At 50.0% G+C, this 22053-nt stretch overlaps 2 protein-coding genes across 2 annotated transcripts; both read right to left on the bottom strand.

The window, feature by feature from the left end:
- Positions 1 to 2188: 2188 nt before the first annotated feature.
- NCLIV_007310 (putative zinc finger DHHC domain-containing protein) lies at positions 2189 to 5201 on the bottom strand (the record flags this gene model as incomplete). Its single annotated transcript, XM_003880242.1, has 6 exons — positions 2189 to 2284; positions 2583 to 2693; positions 2827 to 2902; positions 3267 to 3361; positions 4548 to 4707; positions 5125 to 5201. The coding sequence occupies 6 exons, from the start codon at positions 5199 to 5201 to the stop codon at positions 2189 to 2191; spliced, it is 615 nt and encodes a 204-aa protein (XP_003880291.1).
- Positions 5202 to 10746: 5545 nt separating this feature from the next.
- On the bottom strand, positions 10747 to 18559 carry NCLIV_007300 (loc100127341 protein, related; the record flags this gene model as incomplete). The annotated part of the gene is made up of 12 exons (XM_003880241.1): positions 10747 to 10851; positions 11136 to 11262; positions 11421 to 11563; positions 11817 to 11910; positions 14206 to 14224; positions 14604 to 14705; positions 15223 to 15337; positions 16471 to 16597; positions 16998 to 17089; positions 17588 to 17681; positions 17986 to 18113; positions 18545 to 18559. 12 exons carry the CDS (start codon positions 18557 to 18559, stop codon positions 10747 to 10749), a joined length of 1161 nt encoding a protein of 386 aa, XP_003880290.1.
- Positions 18560 to 22053: the final 3494 nt, after the last annotated feature.

The following is a 22053-nucleotide window of genomic DNA, read 5'->3' as shown; positions in this document are numbered from 1 at the left end:
GCAGGAGTGACACTCAGATTCAGCAAGGGAAGTTGTCAGAGTAACAATCATCTGCGTAACAATAACCCGAGGGAAGTCAGATATTAGTCCAGCAGCACGAGGCAACAGGTGAACTAGCACTTCATCGTTTCAAATTTTGCAAAAGCGCAAGATGGATAGAGCCATGTGGGAGTACGTATCTTTTTCGCATCTGTGTGGATTCTCGTGCTTCTAATCAGGATAGAACTTCACCATTTTTGCTGCTGTCGATTTATAAATGAAGGGCGATGCTGTCTTAAGTTTCTTCGTTTGTGAGAGCGCCTAGGACAACAGGGGCTGCCGTGGGAGAGATTTTATTTTTTCACACCTGGAAAGGTGTGCACGCTGTCTCGTCTACAGGCATCGGTTCTCCTAACTTTAACATTACCCATTCGGTCTTAGCAGACGGAATTCTATGTAGCGCAGTGTTCCACAACAGGGATGCACAGCTGCTGCAGTGCCTGTCTGGTCTTCCGGATGACGGCTTTTTCGTCAGCCAATAAAATGGCTATTTCGCTTTCATGTCGTCCTGCGTTTCAGAATCCTGTTATTTGATCTAGAATACCATCGGGGTACTTCCATTCAATCCGGTCTTCGCTGCATCGACCGGGGCAGTAAACCTTCATTGTGGCTCTCTTCGTTAGGCATACGGCTTAAGCAAGTAACACATCCGTTCCCTTTCGATAGGTTCCCATCCGAAATATAAGAGACACGCCAGAGCAACCGGCCTTGTCTGTCACACTCTACTAGGTTGACCAATGTGGCAATGTTAGGCTTTATCCTGGATGTCGGGCGCCATTATGTCTGCACTCCGGGACATGAAAAAACCTGCTTCGCAGCTGGAAATATATGCATGAATACATGCGTACCAGAAAACACCCGTACACCTTTGACTCTGTTGAACATAGAACTGAGATGTACTTCTCTACCCCGTGAGGGCGGAAATTTGAGTGCCCGGAGAGAGCACGCCGGCCACATCATCGGGAAGCTTGACATTTTCGCTTGCGCATTTTCTTATCCATACCGCGTGCTGCCATAGGGCTAGTAGATCTACTCTCAACACTGGATTTACCATAGGGAGAGTCCGTGAGTCCTACTCTAACGCGAATATAGAGTTTTGAAGCTTTCCTCATGGTATTCGAGTACGCGCAATCAACGCTTGGGCCTTTTTGAGCTCTAGTCTCGGCAGGGGCATACAACAAAAGAGCGTGGAGGGCGTTAGCTCATCTTGGGACAGTCCCTTATATCAGACCACTGTTACAGGACGAGTTGCACAAACAAAACCCTACGGAGTTGTAGAAACACAAGGAAGAGGAGTGAATGGGCGAAACATTTCTTGTGTCTCTCGCCTGCTGATGTTCCACTCCGTAAAAACAATTCGCTTCAGAATACCACCAACACGGGATATCCAACTATAAAGCCTGGAATATTAAGTGAGTTCAAGCTGGTGCTGCACTATCTACCCGCTAAAATGAGTAACAAACCAGACTGTACAACTGTCAGGTTACAGCGGCGGTGCAGAACACCTCAAGTCGCCACTCTGATGACAAGGACATCCACTTCGAGAAAAGAAGTGCGTTCGTAAAACAACATTAGTGTCTGTAGCACGGGACATGCCATAAAAAGCGTCTGTAGGTCAACATTACTACGTATCATTCTCGAGAAAGAGGCTGTTTGTGGCACAACGGCTGTTGATTGGTGCGTTAAGAGAATTTTTGTCTCGCAATAGCAGTCCAGTAATATCCTGGAGGTCTTTATGCGACGCCGCAGCTGTATGACACGACACCCGCGCCTCTGCCAGTGCGCTTGTCTGTCGAACTACTAGCGGTGTGAAGAACCGCGGTCGCCAGTCTGTCTTGTCGTAAATTCATTCCTGGAAACTGTACGCGCTACACACGGTTGGGGTGGGATCTGCGTCGGCAGCCTGCTCCTGGAAATAGAGGGAGCATGCTGTCTGGAGGATATATGACCCGAACGACTTCACGCTGGTATCCGCGTTCGCCAATTTCGACGGTAATATCCGTGGTAATATTAACCTTCGAATGTTGCCAATGACCCTTTCTTGCTATCACGAAAAACTCTCCCCCCGGCAGTGAGCCTTGACAAAGGAGAATCGTCTTGCTATACTGACTGTACTCCACCTACAATCTTTAGTCCAATGACGATTCGATTATCGGCTCAAAGGAGCGAATTTGCCGCAGAACTGGGGTGTGAAGCAGCCGTGTGTCCTCGGTGATAAAATGAACACCATCTCCTGGTCGATTATCTGCGGAAGGAACACACGTCAGATGAAGTAAAAACAGACGCTGGTTTGCGGACGACTAGAAAACCGTCGTCCTGCGTGCGATAACGTCGGTCCAGCTACGGAAGTCACTATTTCCCAAACGAACTGAAAACGAATGGTGTGCGTCATTCTACTCCCAACAAACAATGGCCACGAAAACATTCTTTGGGACTTTACAAGATATGTGCTTTGTAGCATGACCCCGAGGCACACTCTCACGTTTCTCCATACCAATTTTGCTCATCCTGGAGATATGCCGGTACGCTATCACGTTACTCACAGGCTTTCCCGGTATCTGGGACGCGTACTTACCGATGGGCAGAAACCACATTAGCGGATTTGATCCGAAGGCATCCTTGAAGTTTCTCCAACAGCCTTTGTTCCACAGACTCTGAAAGGAAGACAAACAAGATAGGCGGTATTTCGTAACTAGTTAAAGAGACATTTTCGAGGGCTGCCATGCTGCAGATAGCACGGCCAGACTGTGGCTCACGCCGGCATCGTAAGGGAACTCGAAGACTTACTTCTTGAGCGGGCATGCGCGGGCGCATGAACTGCTTCTCGCAGAACTCAATTGTTGTCATGCCGTTGCAAACCAGGCTGCAGAAAAGAGATGTGCGAAAGACGCGGAAAGTCAAAAGTGCGAGACCAATGACCGTCCATTCAGGAACGTGCACGAGATGATGAGCCGTATCCTGAGCCCTCAACCAACGGAATGCCGGCAGTCACTAAGGTACTACCTGGTGTTTAGTCGAGTTAACGCACCACTCTGTATATGCCGGGGGTCTGTAACCGAGAGATCTGCCCATCTGGGCGTTCCACAAGAGACATGCGTGTCCTCTCCCTGTCAAATCCAGGGCGACTGAACTCGGGTCTGTCAGTCGCACCACCGGGTTGCTCTGTCCCAAACAAACGAACAGTACCAGCAGGATCTAAACTCGAGATCGTGCTCCAAATGACGTACTGGGTGTGGAAAAAGAAAAACCCAGTGATGAGCGCGCAGAGGAAAATATCGAGCGTCTCTGCGAACAGCACCATGAACATTTTCTCGAATTGAGTCTGAAAACAGGACAGACAAAGACACCGCAGCCAGAAAAATTGGCTTCGATACTCACGGATGCCTAGGTATCGTTAGGGGTCAGGCAAGAACGATTGTCACATTCGAACACAAATGGCTTGGGTCTAGTAATGAATATTGCGAAACTGGTAATTGGAGATCGTGTATACGTATGATCGATTAGCCACTGTACGATCGTTGTGCACTGTTGACGCCGCAGTCAAATCAAGTTGCGTAGAGATTCACCTCTCTCATAGGGACAAGATCCGTCCTGCACTTGCTTCTTTGAGGTGATCAACATCTGAGAATGAACCGCTGGAACCAGGGGTCGATGCTAGTCCACAAACAATATCTCTTCAGGCTGCTTGACATGTGGAACCTATTGCTGTAAATTGTGGTTGGTGAGCAAAAAGTGAATTCCGAACCGGGCGTCTAACGACTTGAGTGAGATTACAGTTTGCTACGAAGTATCCGTTGGCCCGTTGCGCTCCCGTATCGGTTCCGCAGCCAGACAATACTGAACCATGTTCGCAGCACCGTTTGAAGACAGAAAAAGCAAAGAGTTCCGCTTACCTGTTCCGACGCTACTACTCGTTTGACCGTTTCAAACATGCAGATTGCAATGAGAAGGGAATCGAGGGAACCATAGATGAGCGAGAGCATGAAGTACTTGTGATTTCTCCAGCCGACACAGTTGTAGATCCACGGGCAGTGATGATCCATTTTGAGTACACATTGACGACAAACTCGACAATGGTGGGCCCGATCCGGTTTCAAACGGCGACACCATTTGCAGTGGCGACGAGCACCCGTCTTCTTGGTTTCCTGTGAAAAAGGATACGGTGAGCATGCATTAGGGAGGCGCAGGAGAACGGATGATGGCATGTCTCGCGTACTAGCTTATAGCCTGGGCGCTGTGCAGAAAAAGTCAAGACGTCCCTTAGGCACTGGGAACGAACACAAGTGCAGACGCTCTTGTGCTAACAGTAGTTTAGACGTGGATCGAATCAATGGCGCCTGAATCCTGCGCAGTCTGCGTGGCTCGAGAAGATTCGCTGAGGTGTCGAGTGAAGTGTAAGCGCAATATTCAAGCTCCAGAGACCGTGTGGAAAAAGGACAGTTTGTCCTCTGGAGCAGCACTCGGGCACCAGATACATTCCCTTAGCTTGTTCGTAAACGAAAGCGTACCACGACAGATGGGAGTCCTTCTATGTCGAAAACATCGGGCGCCGCGTAGGACCATTCTTCAGTATCCGGGATGCTGCCTGGCGGGGTGATGACAGCTAGCCAATACGAGACGAGGAAGAGGAGAGTAAGAATGCCGACGGCCACCAGCTCAAACAGGCCTCTGAGTATCACACGCAGAGACCCACGTACCGATATCCGATAAGCGTGAGGCCAGACACAGCGCTCTATCGAGACAACAACAGCCATAAACCGAATTGGGGCACACGGCTGCAGGAGAACGGTCGGTTGACGAAGCCAGATGTATCGTCTGCATTGACGAGCATTGCCGAATGGGCCACGGGATCGTCGGGCGCGGAATTGAGGAATTGCCACTCCTTCTCGAAGCACTACGACGCAGAAACACGATGTTCGACGCCATGCGCAAGCCCATGCGTGCGGAGGTGCGACCGTGTGGAGTATGGAGACGTAAAGCATATGGATACCGAACCGACCAGTTGTTTCCTCCTCCGAACTACACAACTGTGCGTATGAGTACACTGTCTTTGGATTCGGTTCAGCAGAAGACAAGACAACTCACCGGTTGTAAGCAGAAACAAGCTTCATCGACTGCGGGACGTTCAACTGCAGCAAGGGGAGAGCGTGGTACTGCAGCATAAGAGCACAGAAGAGGGGATACGCCGAGTTAGCGAAGAATTTTCATTTACGGAGTGGGGATTTTCTCCGATACGAGCCGTAGCCAACGGGCAGAGAAGCACGAGAAGGGCCGTTGACCATCGACATGTGCACCACCGTGCGACGAGCGCCCCGAAGCAGTTGCTGCAAAACAGCCCGTGAAGACGCATGCGAGTTAGGAAACTGCACCCAGTGCCCTGACCTCTGTTCTGTATACGCCAGAGGAGTTCACTAACCATTACGAAAACAGCTAGAATATAGGCGATCAACACCAGAAGGAAGACGACAGGAAGGGCTCGGAGCCACTGACACCGCCTTGAGGGAAGAGGCCGAGTTGGAGCCGTGGGGGGAGCAGCTGGCTGTCGAATCGGTGCGTCTTTCCGCATTGCTGAGAAACCCTCTCTTGCACTTTGAGGTGTTCTCCGCATGCCCGTAGTCAGTCTTGAGGGGGAATGGTGGAGCTTTGATACAGGTTCGCTGGCGGAATCCAGTGATACGGGAGGTCCATCAGGCGGACTTTCAGGGCTTATGTCTTTGATCAGGTCAAGTGACGACACGTCTTCCTCATCGCTGCTGAGAGGGTCTTCGGAAAACTCTTCGTCGTTCGATATGATCCCAGAGATATACGCGTCTCCCAGCGCCTCCGCAGTATCATGTGGTGGACCTTGAGACACTTCAGATGTGCTCGAAGAGGCGAGCGAATCAGTGAAGATGGGAAACTCCTGTGGAGCCTGGGAGGATGTATCGGAAACAGCTGACGTCGTAGCATCCGATGGGCACTCCCCTTGCGGTTGACTTGCACCATGGCTGCGTGGCAACCTGGCAAATGTCCCCTCGGGGGCAGCCCGAGCAGCAGAAGAGTGGGCGGCTTCGGAAGCCGGAAGTTCATGCTTGCTCCCTGATTGGGGAACACAGGGAGAGATTGTGGGGGGGGCGCAGGAATCCACAGATGACAGCGAGCAGAACGATTCCCGCCGGGGACCGTCACGGTTTCTGGTAAACATTTCGGGTGACTGAAATCTTCGACTAGGACAGCTCTGACTGACAGGGGATTCAGTGGGAGCCCTTCGTGGCCCTCGTCCTCCCTCCAAAAAGGGTGACGAGTCTCCGTCTGCCATCACGGCCAACGCCGCAGCAGAGGAACCCCACTAGGCAAACCAGCACAGCGCTGCAAGAAACAAGTCATTTGACCGAGGCAAGCTGGGGTTACACGCAAGTCGTTCACTGCGCGCAACAAAAACATAAGCGTCTTCTCAGACCACCAGATTTCCCAATGGCAGCATTTAGAACACGCAGGTGGACGAGGGCGACGGCGTATTGAGATGAGATTGTGCGCTATCAGGAGCCCAAATGAGTGGCTCGAACCTGGGCGGCAGCTGGCACATGATACGGTCCTCCAGCTCATATGGGCAAAAGGGCACTGGTTACGGAGAGTGACGAAAAACAAGAAAAAGGATAATACACCGATGAAGGACCCACATTTGCCTGCAGCATCAACGGATCCCTGGAAAACCTTTCTCTGGCACGACTGTCAATGTGCGGTGCCACCGACGAACTCTGGCGGCGGCCTCCTAGGTGATCAGATGCCCCATTCGTGCAAATGGTAAAAGGCCGATAAAATCGACGAAACAGGGAATATACCACACTGCAGACACTTCCAAGGTCTCGATCCTGAGTACGGCATCTTGCGCACCTGGTACAGTGTCTTTGACTGGCCCTCCGCGCACTAGCACGAAAAAAAATCAAACTTTCTGAACGACGCGAGTCCGATAATCGGAAGAAAGCAGGCACCACACGCTAGTAAGGAAATTTCGCGGACACCTAAAACATATTCACTTGAGGTAATGACTGAAGAGTCAGCATTCGTGAAAGGCGGCACAACCCATTTACCTGAAAGTTTCAGGCCTTGTCTTGCCTAGCCGGCTCGCCGCTGTGTGGTAGGCAGCCACAGCACCTGCAGTTGCCAGCCAGCCGGGAGTCATGCAGCCATTGTTGATTTGCGTTTTTTCGTTCCGCATGTCTTTCGCGTGCGTACTTCCCTTTTATTTAGATTTAACAAAGATTCTAGTGCGGATGCTTCCACCGAAAATGTGGTGCTCGATTCACCTGCAGTGTTAGTCAACGTCTCGCAACGATAGGCGATGTAGGCGATGAAGCAAGAGTGTCACCCCGCTGTCTAGCTTCCTTTCCTCGTCTCCCCCAGACGCTAGAACGCCACCATGCTCTAATAGTAGTGGCCTGACGGACACCGCACTTCAAACACGCGGTGTTCAGAAATAAATGATCCGGGGAATGTATTCTCAAATAGCTTTCTTCGAGGGGATTTCAATGATGTTTTGTCCAGCTGTCCATTTGCAGAACAGCGTGGATAACTGTCCCGGTGTGCCGGCTTCTGCCACAGCAACACTGACAGAAACAACCGCCCACATAGAAGCTTGGGGCCTCTGGAGATTTTTAGAAAACACAATGCCATCTAACAGGTAGATGGCCTCATGCTTAGAAACCCGGCTGTGACACACGCAACCATGCAGCGATTTCAGTCTGTCAGATGGCAAAGACAAGCGCTGACTGCTCAAGAGCTAGGGTCGCTACGCGTACCTCTCTGATGTACGCCAGTGTCCTGTCACGTAGTACAGTATCTGTAGCAAAGCGAGGCGGCTACTCTCAAATCTAGAATCAGCAGGCCGCACGCGACAACTACTGCTGTCCAAGTCATGGCTGTTCACTGCACTACGTTTTCCCTCTGCTACTATTTTGTTTGTTCTCTCTGCATTGTACGCTGCTGTTGCGGCCCTTGAGCCAAGGCGCCTTCATTGCTTTGACGAAGACTTGGACTGAGGCAAGCGTCGTCTAGCAGCGGGCCAAGGAAGGGGACACGACTTACAGAATCAGTGAAACCATCGACGACACACAGCAGCGCCCATCCAGGAGATTCTAGAGATACAACGGGACCTATGTCTTCTACCATTTGTACAACTGAAGGCAGTGGCCTCCGTGGGCTTCATGGGAAAAGTGAGCTCTCGAGCATGAGCTAAAGTGCACCTGTTTGGGGAACCACAGCATCATTCCTAAATTCAAGGAGGAGGATGTATTCGAGTTAGTTGCAGCTGCAAATAAATACAGCACTGGGACACTACCTCACTGTGGGCAAGACCACTCCTTCACAAGACAGTAGGATGAGACGCCGTCAACTTCGGGTGTGGTATGGCTGTTCTGCCCATGTTGAGTGCCTAAACTCGGAATCCCCCTTCTCTGTTCCTGTCGTTGTTCAACACAAGCAATTTTAAAAATGATGCTTCTGCCTTCTTCCTTTCTAGCGAAGATCCCATGGAACTGTTGCCCCTTCGTGGCTCTCCCGCAGCCCTCGGGACGCCAGCTGATTCCCGGGAGTCGGGAGTGGTACATTTTCACGGCCAGAAGATTAAAAAGCTCTTTTTTGATGGTGTCATGGGGTCAACGGGCCTAAGGGGCAGCTTCCTTGTAACAAACTAACCACAGGTTCTTACCTGGCAAGCTTAACAGGGAAGCTGTGGGTGTTCAAGTTGCAGTAAGGAAGACTCGGAATATGCCGATGCAAAACTAAACTAGGAGCTATGCCGCACGATCTTTTTAGGAGTTATTCAGGCTCCAGCAGGACCGCTCCTGTGCGCGTAGAATCTCACATATGTAACACTTTGGCAGGCCCTTCAACAGTTACATGAGGATCCGGGCACATTTTGTGTGTGCGAAACACACGAAGTGGACTCTGAGCAATTGTAAGGAGAAAACACGGGCTCGGAGGGGTCAGAGGGGTCGATCTCCAAATATGCTCGAGGCGTGTTTTAGAGCATAAACTCATTCGTAATTATGTAACCAATCACAGCCTTTTTATATTTCATTCCCAGCGAGTCACGTTGACTGTGCAAGTTCTCCTCCTGTGGATTCACGCATTCAGCTTTTACCCTCCTTTTCCCGTGAATCATTTAATCACAGAATATTGACCTGCGAACTTCCCTTTGTTCACTAAAACACATGATGCATGCTGGCATCTTCCTTTATGCTTACACTGCCATGTTGCACGGGAATGTGGTGATCTTCAGTCGCTGAGTGTGCAACTTGAGTTGGTTGTCAATGAAGGAGTGGCCACTGCCTACAACAGCAAACTCAAACATCATCGGACTGTCCAAGGAAAAGATAGTCAGTACACTGGAGGCGGCGGCAGCGCGGAAGGCTATTCCTTTCAAGTAGGAGACAGCAAGAGCGCATCAGGGGATGATTACTCGGAATGGCCACACGTGGTTCAGGTGCAACGAACGGAAATGGTGACTGAATACAAGGGCGCGGCCTCTGACAGGCCGCGAGTCCTTGTGGAACAGTATGCAGCCGTTTGTGGCCGCACTCACGTGTTGATCTTGTTTCGCGCTGGATGCTGAACTGCTCGGCTCACGCACCATTTAAACTTTGATTGTAAATCCATCGAAACGGTTAATACTTTGCTAAGTACCGTTGGCTTGTGCACATCACTTCGATGCCTTCTAAACAAGACACGTAGCTACCGTGTGCTCGGCTACGGATTAATCACTCCTCAATCGTTCATACGGGCGCTGGCGATGCGCTCCGGGATAAGCGGCCGAGAGTTTCTTTAGGTCGGACACAGTGAGCTCCGAGCTTTCATTCGTTGGGCGTTTCCAGTCTGAGATGTGTTTGGCGTCCGGCGACACACTGTGGCTTTGCAGCAGAGCCAACAACCGTGCCACAGCTTCCTTCGGGACATGGAAAAAGAGCGCCACAGTTAACGCGTGAGTCCAAAGTGCAATGTCCCACCGACGGTAGGAGGAAGTAGCTGACGGACAAAGAGTAGAAGAAGCCGAACATGCTGCATTTACCGCTTCTTGATCTCGCTGCAACATGTCGAGTGAAACGATAGTGGCACATTGGAACCCTCAATGGTTTCACAAAACCTCTCCTTCAAACGTCTCCACAGTAACCGAAACAGAGTTCCTTCGTGGCGAGCAACCCGCACGTACTCCAATCGATGAGCTCACGGTGCACTACAATAACCTGTTTTGTCCAACTGTACCGAAGCAGCGACGACACGTAGATGCAGCACTATACCCTTAGTACGCCATTATATCGATGGAATATAGCAACTCCTTCCTGTGAAAGCCGAAAGCTGACGTATCAGAGGATGGCTCCAAGAGTGTGATACCTCCGTGGTTGCTGGACCCAACCGTACTGTGCTGATACGCTGAACTTAAGACGAGGCCACACAACGGCCTACCACGCTGTCAGACGATCAAGGACAACCCCATCACTGCAGAATACCCGCTAGCGCACTTGGCCTGATCATCTGCTGTCTAGCACCATTTATCCCTAGCAGCTGCAAACAAGAATTGAGTGTTACTTTTCGCTTCCCCTGCAGCAGCTGTTACTCTTTGACGAGTAGTGGCAGGCTCTAAAAGATAACAGAAGAGTCGTTGCCAGCAGATTGCGTATCGAAAATAGTCGAATGAATGGGTAGCAACCTTGCGGCCACAATGCTGCCGCGTCACACTATCTCCAGAGATTTATACTGCCATCCGTAGAGACCCTTGTACGTATTAAAAATTCGCTGCACTGCGGCCAGATATTGCTTTTGTGCTGCTTCGATGTCCTGTCAAAAACACACACACGCCATAAGAATACAAATGGACGGAAACTCGCCGTGAAGCTGTTGATTACTTGTTCAGAATGAGCCGACAGCAGCAAGGTTCCTTGCGGAACGAATTCCATGTGCGAACGACGCGGCCGATAGTTGTGTACTAGGAACACTTTCTCGAGTCTGAAAACAACAGCTGCTAGTATACGCGCAAATGGGCAAAGAATGTGCCAAAATGCTTCCGTTACTGACTTGTGTCTTCACGCAGCAATGAAAGATATATTTCTGAAACTCATTACCTGCGATGAAGGCTGCTGGATCTGGGGGAACCGTAACGCCTTGCCAATCACGTACAGCAGAGGTACCTCAAAGGAGACGGGCAGCCCGAATCGCCCATAAAACAAAAGTAGAGCAATGCGAAACAGTCTGGAACAGGAAAGCAGCAGGCGTTGACACCCAAAGGTTATCATTACCGGCGAAGGCACCGTAAGCGCCACGTATTTGATGGGAATGAAACACGGGTCAAAATTTCAGGTCAGGTGGGATACAAATAACGATCTGTATGGCTGGATGAGTCCACTCACCTTGCAAACGGCTGAAGAGTCCTGCATCCCTTTGCAAGCTTGAAAGTTTGAGTATTGCCGAAGCAGTAGATGGGGACAATCTCCGCACCGGTCTCGAGGGCAAGCTTCAAAAGGCCTTTCCGTTCATTCAAGTGTAGGCACTCCTGGGAAATACCAGTCCCACACGTATGCCTCGGGTGATTTAGCACCAAATGAAGAACCTGAACTTCCTCCTCGCCTCCCATTCCTATGCAGAAAACAGCCACTAGACTGGCTATGGAGTCTGAACGTCATGGGAGTGACAGAAGCCCTGGATCTTAATCGCTGACTTGTGCAATTGATGTCGAAAGGGAGACGATTTGTTTTAGCAATGCCTTTTAAACAGATACATACACCACAAGAAGAGTGTAGTCTTACTTTACTCGGGTTGATAGCATACATTTCCGCTATCCCTCCCGGAACGAGAACAACGCTGTCTCCGCTGTTCGTTAGGGCCTCCCGCAGTTTTGCTCTGTGTCAGAGGAAAATGCAGCCAGACGGGAAGTCAGAAATGACACGGGTACCTGCCACGGGGTCATGGCGCAGCGGAGCGCTCCGCACCTCCGGAGAGCACGTGCTGGTGGTGCTCGCTTGCGTGCTAAATGACTGCTCTCTCCTCAATACCACAAAAGAGATGATTTCAGAGAACCTAGTAACATTGTTAACTGCATCAGTTCCTCGCAGCTCATAAACGAGCTCATGTAGAACCCCTTCTCGCTTGCTTGATTCTCCGTCGAGGTGCGGCCTGCTCTGGAGAGGTTTTTCACGGAAGCAGAAGTACTGCGGAGTTGTACCGAGTGGCGTCTTGCGCGCCTGTAACGCAAGCGAAGTGACCCCAAACTGGAACCCGCTTCACGATGGAGGCGATGGCCAACCGGAAGTGCCCAATAAGGGAGTTGAAGTCGTTTAAGGGTAGCAGTGCCTGTGGTACAAAACATTGACACGGAGGGGCCGGTTTCCTGACGGGGCGCAGGGACTAAATAGCATCGACCAGTCACCCTACGACCGTGTCCAGGTAGGATACCCCGTGAGTGAAGCATTAGCTACCCACATTTTTTTCTCCATCACCGTCTTTGCACTCGCGTCAGAATGGTTAAGCGATCTGTTACGAATATGCTTAAAAACGCTCTTCTACGAAAAGAACAAAACAACGAGCTCACTTGGGCGACGGGTATTACACCATGGGGCAATGCTGTGTATATGACAGGCCTTTTAGCTGGGAGGCATTTTGCGTCCTCCACCACGACAGTTGTGCGATGATATCGATGCAGAAGTTTCCACAAGCTCAGCCGTCTTGCTGGGCTGCACTCGGTAATTGGACAGAAGATTAGGAGCGAGAAGAAGATGAAGAAGATTACTTTCCTTCTTTTTGTAGTGCAGAACCTCTTGTAAACTACGTAGGCCATGAAGGGCACATGAAAGAAGGATCCCAGTATGAACATTTGTAGTGCAAAGAGGCGGAGTCTCTCCAGACGGCCACTCATGGGAGGAGGGAGGAAGGACGGGTAGGTCCTCCAGTTGTGGCCATTCATAAGACTTCGCTGTTCCTGTGACAATGACCAAGTGGAATAATCCAACGACTTGAAATAAGCCAGAGCAGCCTTTGACGAGGAAGACCCAGGAGCAGCAGTAAGAGCTTGATCGACAAGCTTCGAAATAGGAGATGGCAAAGGAGACGTCCTGGGCGTTGTCAGGGGACTTTGTTGCAGCGGTGTCCAAATCGCAATGACGGGGAACTGTGGATTGTGAAGGTTCCTCCCGTACCCGTCGAAACGCAACGACTGAGCGTCGATGACACGAGGCGTGCTAAGGACTGACAGACGATGGAGGGGCAATTTGTGCATTCCAAGTCCCCCAGTGCTTGGTACTGAGTTTTTGCCCATTACCGATGTGCTGCGATCCACAAGTTTTTGAAGTATACGCTTGGGAATGCGGAACATGTGGAGCGGACTGTCCAAAGGGGATGCCCTCCCTGCACCTGCTTCCATCGTAAACGAGAGCCTCGGTCCACCATTTCTGTCCGGCTGCCGGATGGACGACATTTTCAGAGTCCATCTCTGAGATGAAACTGACTTGCGACGATTCTTTAAAGACACGCGTTAACAAACCAGCTATGGAGAGTTATATGGGAGCACGTAACGGTAACGTGGCACACCAGACACAGCCTCAGTAGTTCCACGGTCACGGCGACATTGCACCCACCACCGCAAATTGTGTTTGACACTGCCTCGCATTATATGATGTGACTCTTGACTCTTGCAAGAAACAAGGTCGCAGTACACTTTTACTCAAAAGAGCAACCTGATCGGTCGAGCAGCAGAGGAGCTGCTGAGAGAACTATATTCCTCCACAGAGAGTTGGCCGAGACGACGACGTCCTCCGCAACGAACAACTCTAGAACGGCCCACCACCTGACCTTTTCCTGGTTCTGGTTTTGCTTCCTGGCAACTGCACAGTCAAACCACAGATATCTTGGAAGCACGTAATGAGATGTAACAAGCGACTATACTCAATGAAGTTAACGGAGTCTCACCGTCCACCCCTGGATAGACAAGCGTACACCTTTCGTATTTGGCATACGATGCACTTGAGTTGGTACCGTTGGTTCGACTTCTCTGGGTACGCTACAACATGAAACATCTACATCAGCGGCTGTGACGATGATCATGCAGACACACTTGGGAAGATCCGACAAATAACACTTTTGCCCGCAGCCTTAGAGGGCAATGCCCAGGATTTATCACATTGTGTATCATACGCAACTCACCTTGATAATCCGTAGTAGACTGTAGCAGATGACATCCCAAGCAGCCACGTCACATGGCACACTGTCCCTGATCCGCGTGCTTGTCAAGGTACTCGAAGTAGAAGGGGACTGCCCCGTGAGACACTGTTGACGAGCGCATTCCCAATTTAGGAACGCTAGACTTTCGGACGGTCTCCCAGGACGGCATCCCTGATATACAGAGCCGGTTGCAATTGTTACACATGTATCGTGTTTCCTCTCCCGGACATAGGCCGTGGCCTCTTCCTGATAGAGTCTATAGAAATTCCCAATACAACACGCTTCAAAAACTTTGCACGGCATGCATGCTATCTGGCGGGTTACGTAGAGCAGCTGCGCGTGGGAGGTGGATTCTGGGGCACACTCATTTGCCTGCTCACCCTTAGGTAGGCGAGGCGAACCGCCAATGGCATGGCACGTTAAGAGCTGAAATACAAGAGCAAGTTGCTTGTAATTACAGTTGCCGAGCGACTCCACGCTGGCTGCGGTCAAAAACGTTGGTTTCTGGAGCGCAAGACACATGCGCGACCGTTGTATGTCCTCTGAACGTGAGTCTGGTTGACGTATGAGTACAGTCAATAAAGTCGCTCACGGAAAGTTGAACAACTTTCCAGCACAAGGGATGTAGTGTTGTTTAGTACGGCTCACAAAAATATGAGATACGAGACAAAAGAGCGACGTCGTGTACCACAGGCGTCTGTACGGGAATTTCTTGAGGAAAACAGCTTCGGGTCCAAAGCTTCAGCGATAGATTTGATTCCTGGCAGCGTTTAGCAGTAAAGAACCGATCCATAAATCATGGTGCTGAAAAAATGATCGCGGAGAGACTAAGTGCTCAATTCCGTGATTCGTGCGGCGACCTAACTCGAAACCTTACAGCGTCCGCAGGTTGCAGCGATATCCACTGTTAAAAGAAAGTGCTACAAGTTGTGGGGTTCGTTTAAATCATGACCTTTTCCACGAACTACAAGAACCACATCTGTTCACGCCCTTACTTACAGTGGTTGATTCGGCGGTTTCGATGAGGGAACAAGTTCAAGACGGCAGCAGACCCGGCACTAGTCCGGGCGACAGATATGCTGGATATCTCCATAGCCATCTTTTGCCGGTCCCACTAGGAGGCATATGACACTGGAGACCGTCATTCGTTTGACCAGGACCCACATTTGCTGGGAGTAACCTCGCGTCCCTCTGTTTCCAGTTAAAGATCACCGTTCATGACAATCTGCGTTGTGTGCTGGCATCACATCTTCTCTTCTGACGGAGAATACTTTCTTCCTCTTCTAGACCCAGAAGAGCCGAATCCACAAGAATACTTAATCGCAAAAGGGTCATTGGCATTTCTACTATTTAGCAATGGAATCACTGTGTGGGGCAGGCTGGAAAAACAACTAGTGCTACTGAGTAGCACTATTATCTGGCTGCCGTTGTGCGAGTGGCTGTACGGAAGCACCAATGTGGCATGGCTCTTCCTGGTTTTAGCGGCGCTGCTGTTAGTGGAGGGCCACAGAAAGGACTTTTTCAAGAAAGACAGCAATTCAGCGAAGTAGAAGGCGAAATGGTAAATGCCAGCAGATTTTGAGACAGATGTAGCAACATATAAAGACAAGTACGCCAACAATGAGTCGATGAAAGAACCACGCAGTGGGGATACAGATGGATACACAGAGGTCGTACAGTATGGTGGGTGGTCCAGTCGTTTTATCGGAGCAGGAAAGGCAACAGAGCGCAGTCATTTGTATTCACTCTCGCGCCAGTGTGATCCAGTCAGCTCGAAAGCGGCTGTTACCGGTTGCGACTGATGAACCACACCATGCAACGCGTATCTTGGTGGCCGAATTTGACGACTGATGCAGACAACGGGAAATCATTCCCAACACGAGAGGACGGCGAGACCGGCAAACTCGGTTGATACACATATGAGACGAAGAAAACCGTCAGCAACACAGAATGCTTTCCGCCTTCTAGTGAACAATAAGCTCCTTTTCTCTCCAGCCATAGAGCCCCTTGTACGTGTCAAAAATTCTCCGTATCTCCGCCATGTAGCGTTTGTGCGCGATTTGGACGTCCTGGCAAACCACAGTATTGAGAGGAATCCGTACCCAATCTTACCACGTTTAGTTTCTCTTTTACATACCCAACGAACCAGCGCGGGCTGCTTAAAAGGCTAGATAGGAATGCTACAACACCGGGAGAGCTGATAAGGAATTTTCAGCAGATTCTCGCGCAATCTGTATCGAAACTAACCTCGTTTGTGGGATCTTCGACTTTTGGGAGGCGCAGGGCACGACCGATAACATACAGCAGAGGCACTTCGAAAGGTATGGGTAAGCCGAATCGACCATAGAAAAGCAGAAGGGCCACCCGGAGGAACCTGAAGGAGCACGTATTCAGGTTTCACAGGTTATTCGTCGCTTAGAAGGCAGACATGCACGACCGGATCTCTTTAAGGCTGATACCGAACTGGCGATGCTCGTCAGCAGACGGACCATATGTGAGCATGTATCCCCAGATACATACGTGGACACAGGAAGAAAGGAAACTTCATCAAATGAGTCGCATAATCTATATGGAAAGAGACACCTAGAGAGATACATTAATAGAAAAAGGGAAAGATGTGTAGCTCGGCGTGAGTGTGGTTACTCTCCCTAATAATGTGTACCCAGGCACATTACAGATGCCCCGCAGGTACTTCTTCGTTTCTCTTGCTCATAAACAGTCGAAAAAGGAAGGACTGAAAATGAAACTAAACGTCCGGTAAAGCCGTCCCCTACCTTGCAAGGGGCTGCAGCACTGCGCTTGCTTTCACCAGTTTAAATGTCTCCGAGTTTCCAAAGCAATACACCGGTACGACGTCTGCCCCTGTCTGTAACGCAATCCTCAAAAGACCTTGGCGATCCTTCAGAAGCAGGTTCTCCTACGATAAGAAATGTAGGCAGATATCGGTGATATATTTGCAGCCATTTCGCCAGGAACATGGGAGGTTGAAAACGTCAGACGACAAGCGCTCACTAGAGAAGAATATACTTAGTAAGCGACGAAGTAATATGCCAGCCTAATGAATTGTGACCAACGACCGGCGTGCCCTCACGAGCGAGCAGAACTCGAACACCGCTGCCCAGACGACGCGCTTTGGCAGGTACCAAACGTTCCTGACAAAGTTCTCGCACCATGCATGTCAGATGCTAAAGTACTTACTAGCATGAGACAGTTGGACGAGGTCTTGATGTATGCATTCGGTTGTCTGTACTGCAGTTTCTGTGTAAACTGTTGCGGGGAGAACAGCTAACAAAGCTATCCGAGACTCGTGCCATGAAAATGATCGAGCTATCTCTTTTAGTGATTTCTCTGTCTGGCCTCTTACAGTCTTCTCATTAACTGTGTACATCTCCGCTATGCCGCCGGGAGAAAGAACAATATTTTGGCGGTCGCGAGTAAGAGCAGTCACCAGCTTCGCCCTGAATGGAACATGGCATCTCTAAAGCCCGTATGACGCATGGTACACCACTTCCTGCTAAAGTCGGAAGTTGGCGCACAACCCTCTGCCTCTTCTTTTGCAGTACGATTCATTTCCACCAGTGAGGACGGAGGAGACCCTTGACGATTTGTGGGAACAGCCTGTTCAGATATGGGAGAAGTGATGGGAAGGAACTCGCAAATTGCGTGATGTTTTAATTACTAAATCTCAGGCGCGAGGAGCGACAGAACATCTGCCATCCCAATGGCCGCTCCAGCTCGAATTCCCGTGTTATCACTGCCTACCCAGACGCGTCTTGAGAACCAATGAGCCGGATGATATGACCGTAGATTGGTACGTGTTTGACGATCGACGCGACAGCCATAGTGATGTAGCCAAGAAGTGACCCGAATTCACCTGTGGGCAGAAGCGCCTGGAAATACACAGTGGAACAAGAGAGATGATAATTGACGTCGCGCCGGTGGATTTGCTACCGACCATGCTGCCTGTACTATAGGCTGCCGCGTGTGTTTGCTGCAACGCAGCCAGATCAACTGCCTATCCATACTCACAAATATAGACATGCACTCGGCCTCATCCTTATTTTACAATAGAGGGGTGTCCTCGTTGTCCGGGGAAGGAACGCGAACACTCCGGCCGGGTCGCGTGCGCATGGATAGAGACGTGTGTCCCTCTATTCTTTCATGGTCTTTGTACATTTTGTGCAGCACGCACCGAGGGATGTGAAAAATGCCCTTGGACATGGAGTTAATTACTCAGTGCCGTAGCTGATATACTTAGAACCAAGTGTCTGCAGTTCCGGCGCAGCCATTGGGTTGGGAGAGCGATTATTTTCTATTCTACCTCAGGGGACCACATAGTGGACACAGCAGGCTCCTGGGATACTCTCCTCTGTAACTGAATGTTCTGCAATCATGCTATCTTGAAACTAGTGTAATCTAGGGCTGACTGTGTATTCGTGAGTAACAGGCGCGGAAGGCATGCTGGCAATATGACTGCGCTTAACAGTTTAATAAGAGAGAATTGCTCCGATTTCTCAACCCTGGACGAAAGTTCGTGTTTGATGTCGAGTCAGACGTTGTATGATGAGGTTTTGATGGGTGGACCTGTGCGACGGGGACGATGGCATGGGGGACAGCCGTGAATATGGTTGGCTTTTTAGGAGGAAGGCTCTTGGCATCCTCGACGATCACCGTAGCTCGATGGTAGCGATGCAATAATTGCCACATTTTCCACCTTCTGGTGGGCAGATACCGGGGGAGCGGAAAGACGACCAGTAAAAGTAAAACGGCAAGAAATACCAAACGCCGTCGTCTGGTAGTACAGTATCGTCGATAGATCAGATACAACATTGGAGGAAGATAGAGGAACCATCCATTCAAAAAAAACTGCAGAAGAAGAGCCCGTGCGCGTTCCCCTCTTGTGGCGATAGGGGGCGGAAAAAGAGAAGGGTAAGATCGCCAACGCGTCCGCTTCTCTCTCTCAAGCAGAAGATGCTGCTGGACAGGCGGAAAGGGATCTTCAAGTTGAATTCGTGAAGGAAGGGGCCACGCTGCGGTAAGAGACTTCGAGAAAGAGAAGTCGATTTGCTTTCTCTTTTCGTCAGGTGGTGGCGGGCGTGACAGTGTCACCCGATTCAAATTACTTGCTACATTGCCGACTCTGTTTCCATAAACCTCCATGAATCTCTGAGATTTCAGTGTGTCTGGCGCGTCGAGAACAAGTGGACCCTCAAGAGAAGGAGGAGTAGTCAGACCCCTGTCATAAGACGAGAAAGTCAGGCATTCTGCATCAATGACTCGGAGGTTTTGTAGCAGCGACAGTCGGTGTAACGGCAAAGCATCACGGGAACCCAGAATCGCACGACCGATTCGTTTCCCGGTGAACCTAGAAAACGGGCCAGAATCAAACTCTCCGTAGCAACGCGGACGCCGTCCAAGGCGTGACAAGATAGCTTGTGAACTAGGAAAGGTTACGGATGTCACAGAATCTGGCACTCTTGCAACCAGATGCCTCTCTGCTTGCCGACATTCTGATGTGCCTGAGGCAGGAGCTGGCGCCGAAACAGACAGCATACTGCAGCGTAATTCTCAGCCAGCTCAGAAGATGTTTAACGCAGAGCAAAAAAACTCGAGATACAAACCATGCAGTCGTGGCACATAAGTACCTCCTGACATAACACAGATACCTGGAAATGCGAAGCACAGATCAACAGCCCTCGTGTGTCGTGTGGTTTCGTAAACACACACAGGGAAAAATTTAGTTCGCACCCCCCCCTCAGTCAAAACACGCAAGTGAAGCAATGGACAAGATCGGAAACATACGCCCGATTTGACTGAGCTCTCCGATTATTCAGCAGCATATTCGGTAAGTCCAGAGCCTGGAGGGATACCCGAATCATTTTCTTTTATTTTTCCCATCGCGCCGCTTTGTTAGCCCAAAAATAACATCCTTCGAAAGGGGAGCACGACCATAAGTGGGAAAAAAGCATGCATATTTATATCCATATGGCCTTCCGTTTTCAAAAACACAGCGTCTATGTACCCTTATAAAAGAAAAGTTAGCGGCGTCGTTTATCATCTGTCCCTGAGCCAGCTCAATTCTGCATATTCCGCCTTGGTCTGCTGCAGAATTCCTGTGCCTGGGCAGGGGCAGAAGAAGGGTCAATGCGGCGGCAGTCAGAAGCTTTGAGTTCACAGCTGTGCAGGCTTTGTCTGAGATAGTCGACTCTTTTGACGCATATGGATTGGTGAAGCTTCCCTCTAGATGATTTCTGCTGCAACGAGAGAATGCGTGAAGGGGAGCGGAGAAGTATGAAGAAGTCGTTCAGAAATGCATGCTTCCCCGCTGGCAAACCTGCAGGATCTACAACCGTGAATGTTGGTGCACGAAGAAAGAAACGCTCATGTGGTCGCTTTTTCCCGGCGAAGTGTTTTATATTCACAGTGTAATAGTGCATCGGAAACATCGCCCACAGCTTTCTCTCCGCACACAAGTATTGGGCGTCAATTCGTAAAGACCTACATAAACCTACAGGGGATCCAGGGGTGAGTAGAAGTAAATCTCTGGAGTAGAGCAAGAACCGTGTTTTCGAAGTGTAACACAAGCGGTGAACGCATTTGCGCAGACATCATTCGGCATGCTGAATGACACATCTGCGTTTTTCCATGTAAAGCGTCTTCTAGAATGCAGCTGACCAGTGGAATGGTTTGTTTCCAGTCACAGGTTTGCAGAATTTCTGAGTCGGAAAGAAAATTCGCTGCCACCTCTTTGTTGTTTGTTTCATTTTTCCTGAGTCGAGTAACTCATCGGTGCTCCTTTAATTTCTCTATGCAGCTTTTGCATTTCGATGAGCAGACATTCTTTTTTCACTGGCAGATAGGCGATGGGTAATAATCAGTGCTATATACCTGCATGCTGTTTCCAGTCCCTTTTCTGCCAGAACACGGTCTTGTTTCCCGTATCTCCCGCTTCCAACACACACCACAAATGGGTATGCCATCAATAGTCATATTACCACTGGCAGACGGTTCACAGCGTTAAGGTGAGAGCTCACTGCGGCATCCCTCTAAACAAGTGACAATCTGACTCCCATGAAATCAATTTCTCTTTCAGACATCCGGTGTGCCGGCATGCCCACTCGCCATAATAGACAGTTGAAAGGCTCGAGTTCTAACTCGCCTCAATCCATCAAGTCCAGCCGACCGCGTTGAGATGGTCCATTTCGACGGTTTCCATTTTGACACTCTATTTCAATTTAGTCATTCTTGTGAATATAGAGCAAGGCAGCATCAGGGAGCAGAGCAGACACGCCTTCGCGCTGTGTTGCGAACTGTTTAAAGATCAGTGGCAGATGATTCGAATAATGAATGAGGTCCACTAACTGCTAAGGAATAAGATGTCATTTGGAAAACCATTATTTTCAGAACTGCCATTCCTCGGGACTCTGCCTCTCAGATACGGTCACCGACGAATCGCTGGCAATTCGTCTATTAACTGGGTGACGATAAAAGCCTTTGTCGGGGCATTCTCTGCCTCATCTTGCCTCCTTATGGTGGACGCATGCTTTGGAGACCTCCCTTTGAATAGGTCAACGGGAAGGAAAGGACATGCAATACAAACATGCTAATACTGATTCGCTAATCAGCAGGTACGATGCGCCGGCCCTGACAGTGTCTTTTTCCGACAAACGCGCAAGAAAACCTGAGGGATTTCGTTGCACATATTGCTCTACAACAGGACTCACATTACATCAAAGAGGCTCATACTTTCGGCAACCTAGGGGAACTGACGCCCTATGCAAAACGTTCATTTCCTGACTTCATGTTGGCAGCACACTGTCCCCCCCCCCC

This window comes from Neospora caninum, chromosome III (assembly GCF_000208865.1).
Source record: "Neospora caninum Liverpool complete genome, chromosome III".
In the NCBI taxonomy this organism is placed as follows: domain Eukaryota; phylum Apicomplexa; class Conoidasida; order Eucoccidiorida; family Sarcocystidae; genus Neospora; species Neospora caninum.
The sequence above is the reverse complement of the archived record's forward strand: the minus strand, read 5'-3'. Positions and strand labels throughout refer to the sequence as shown.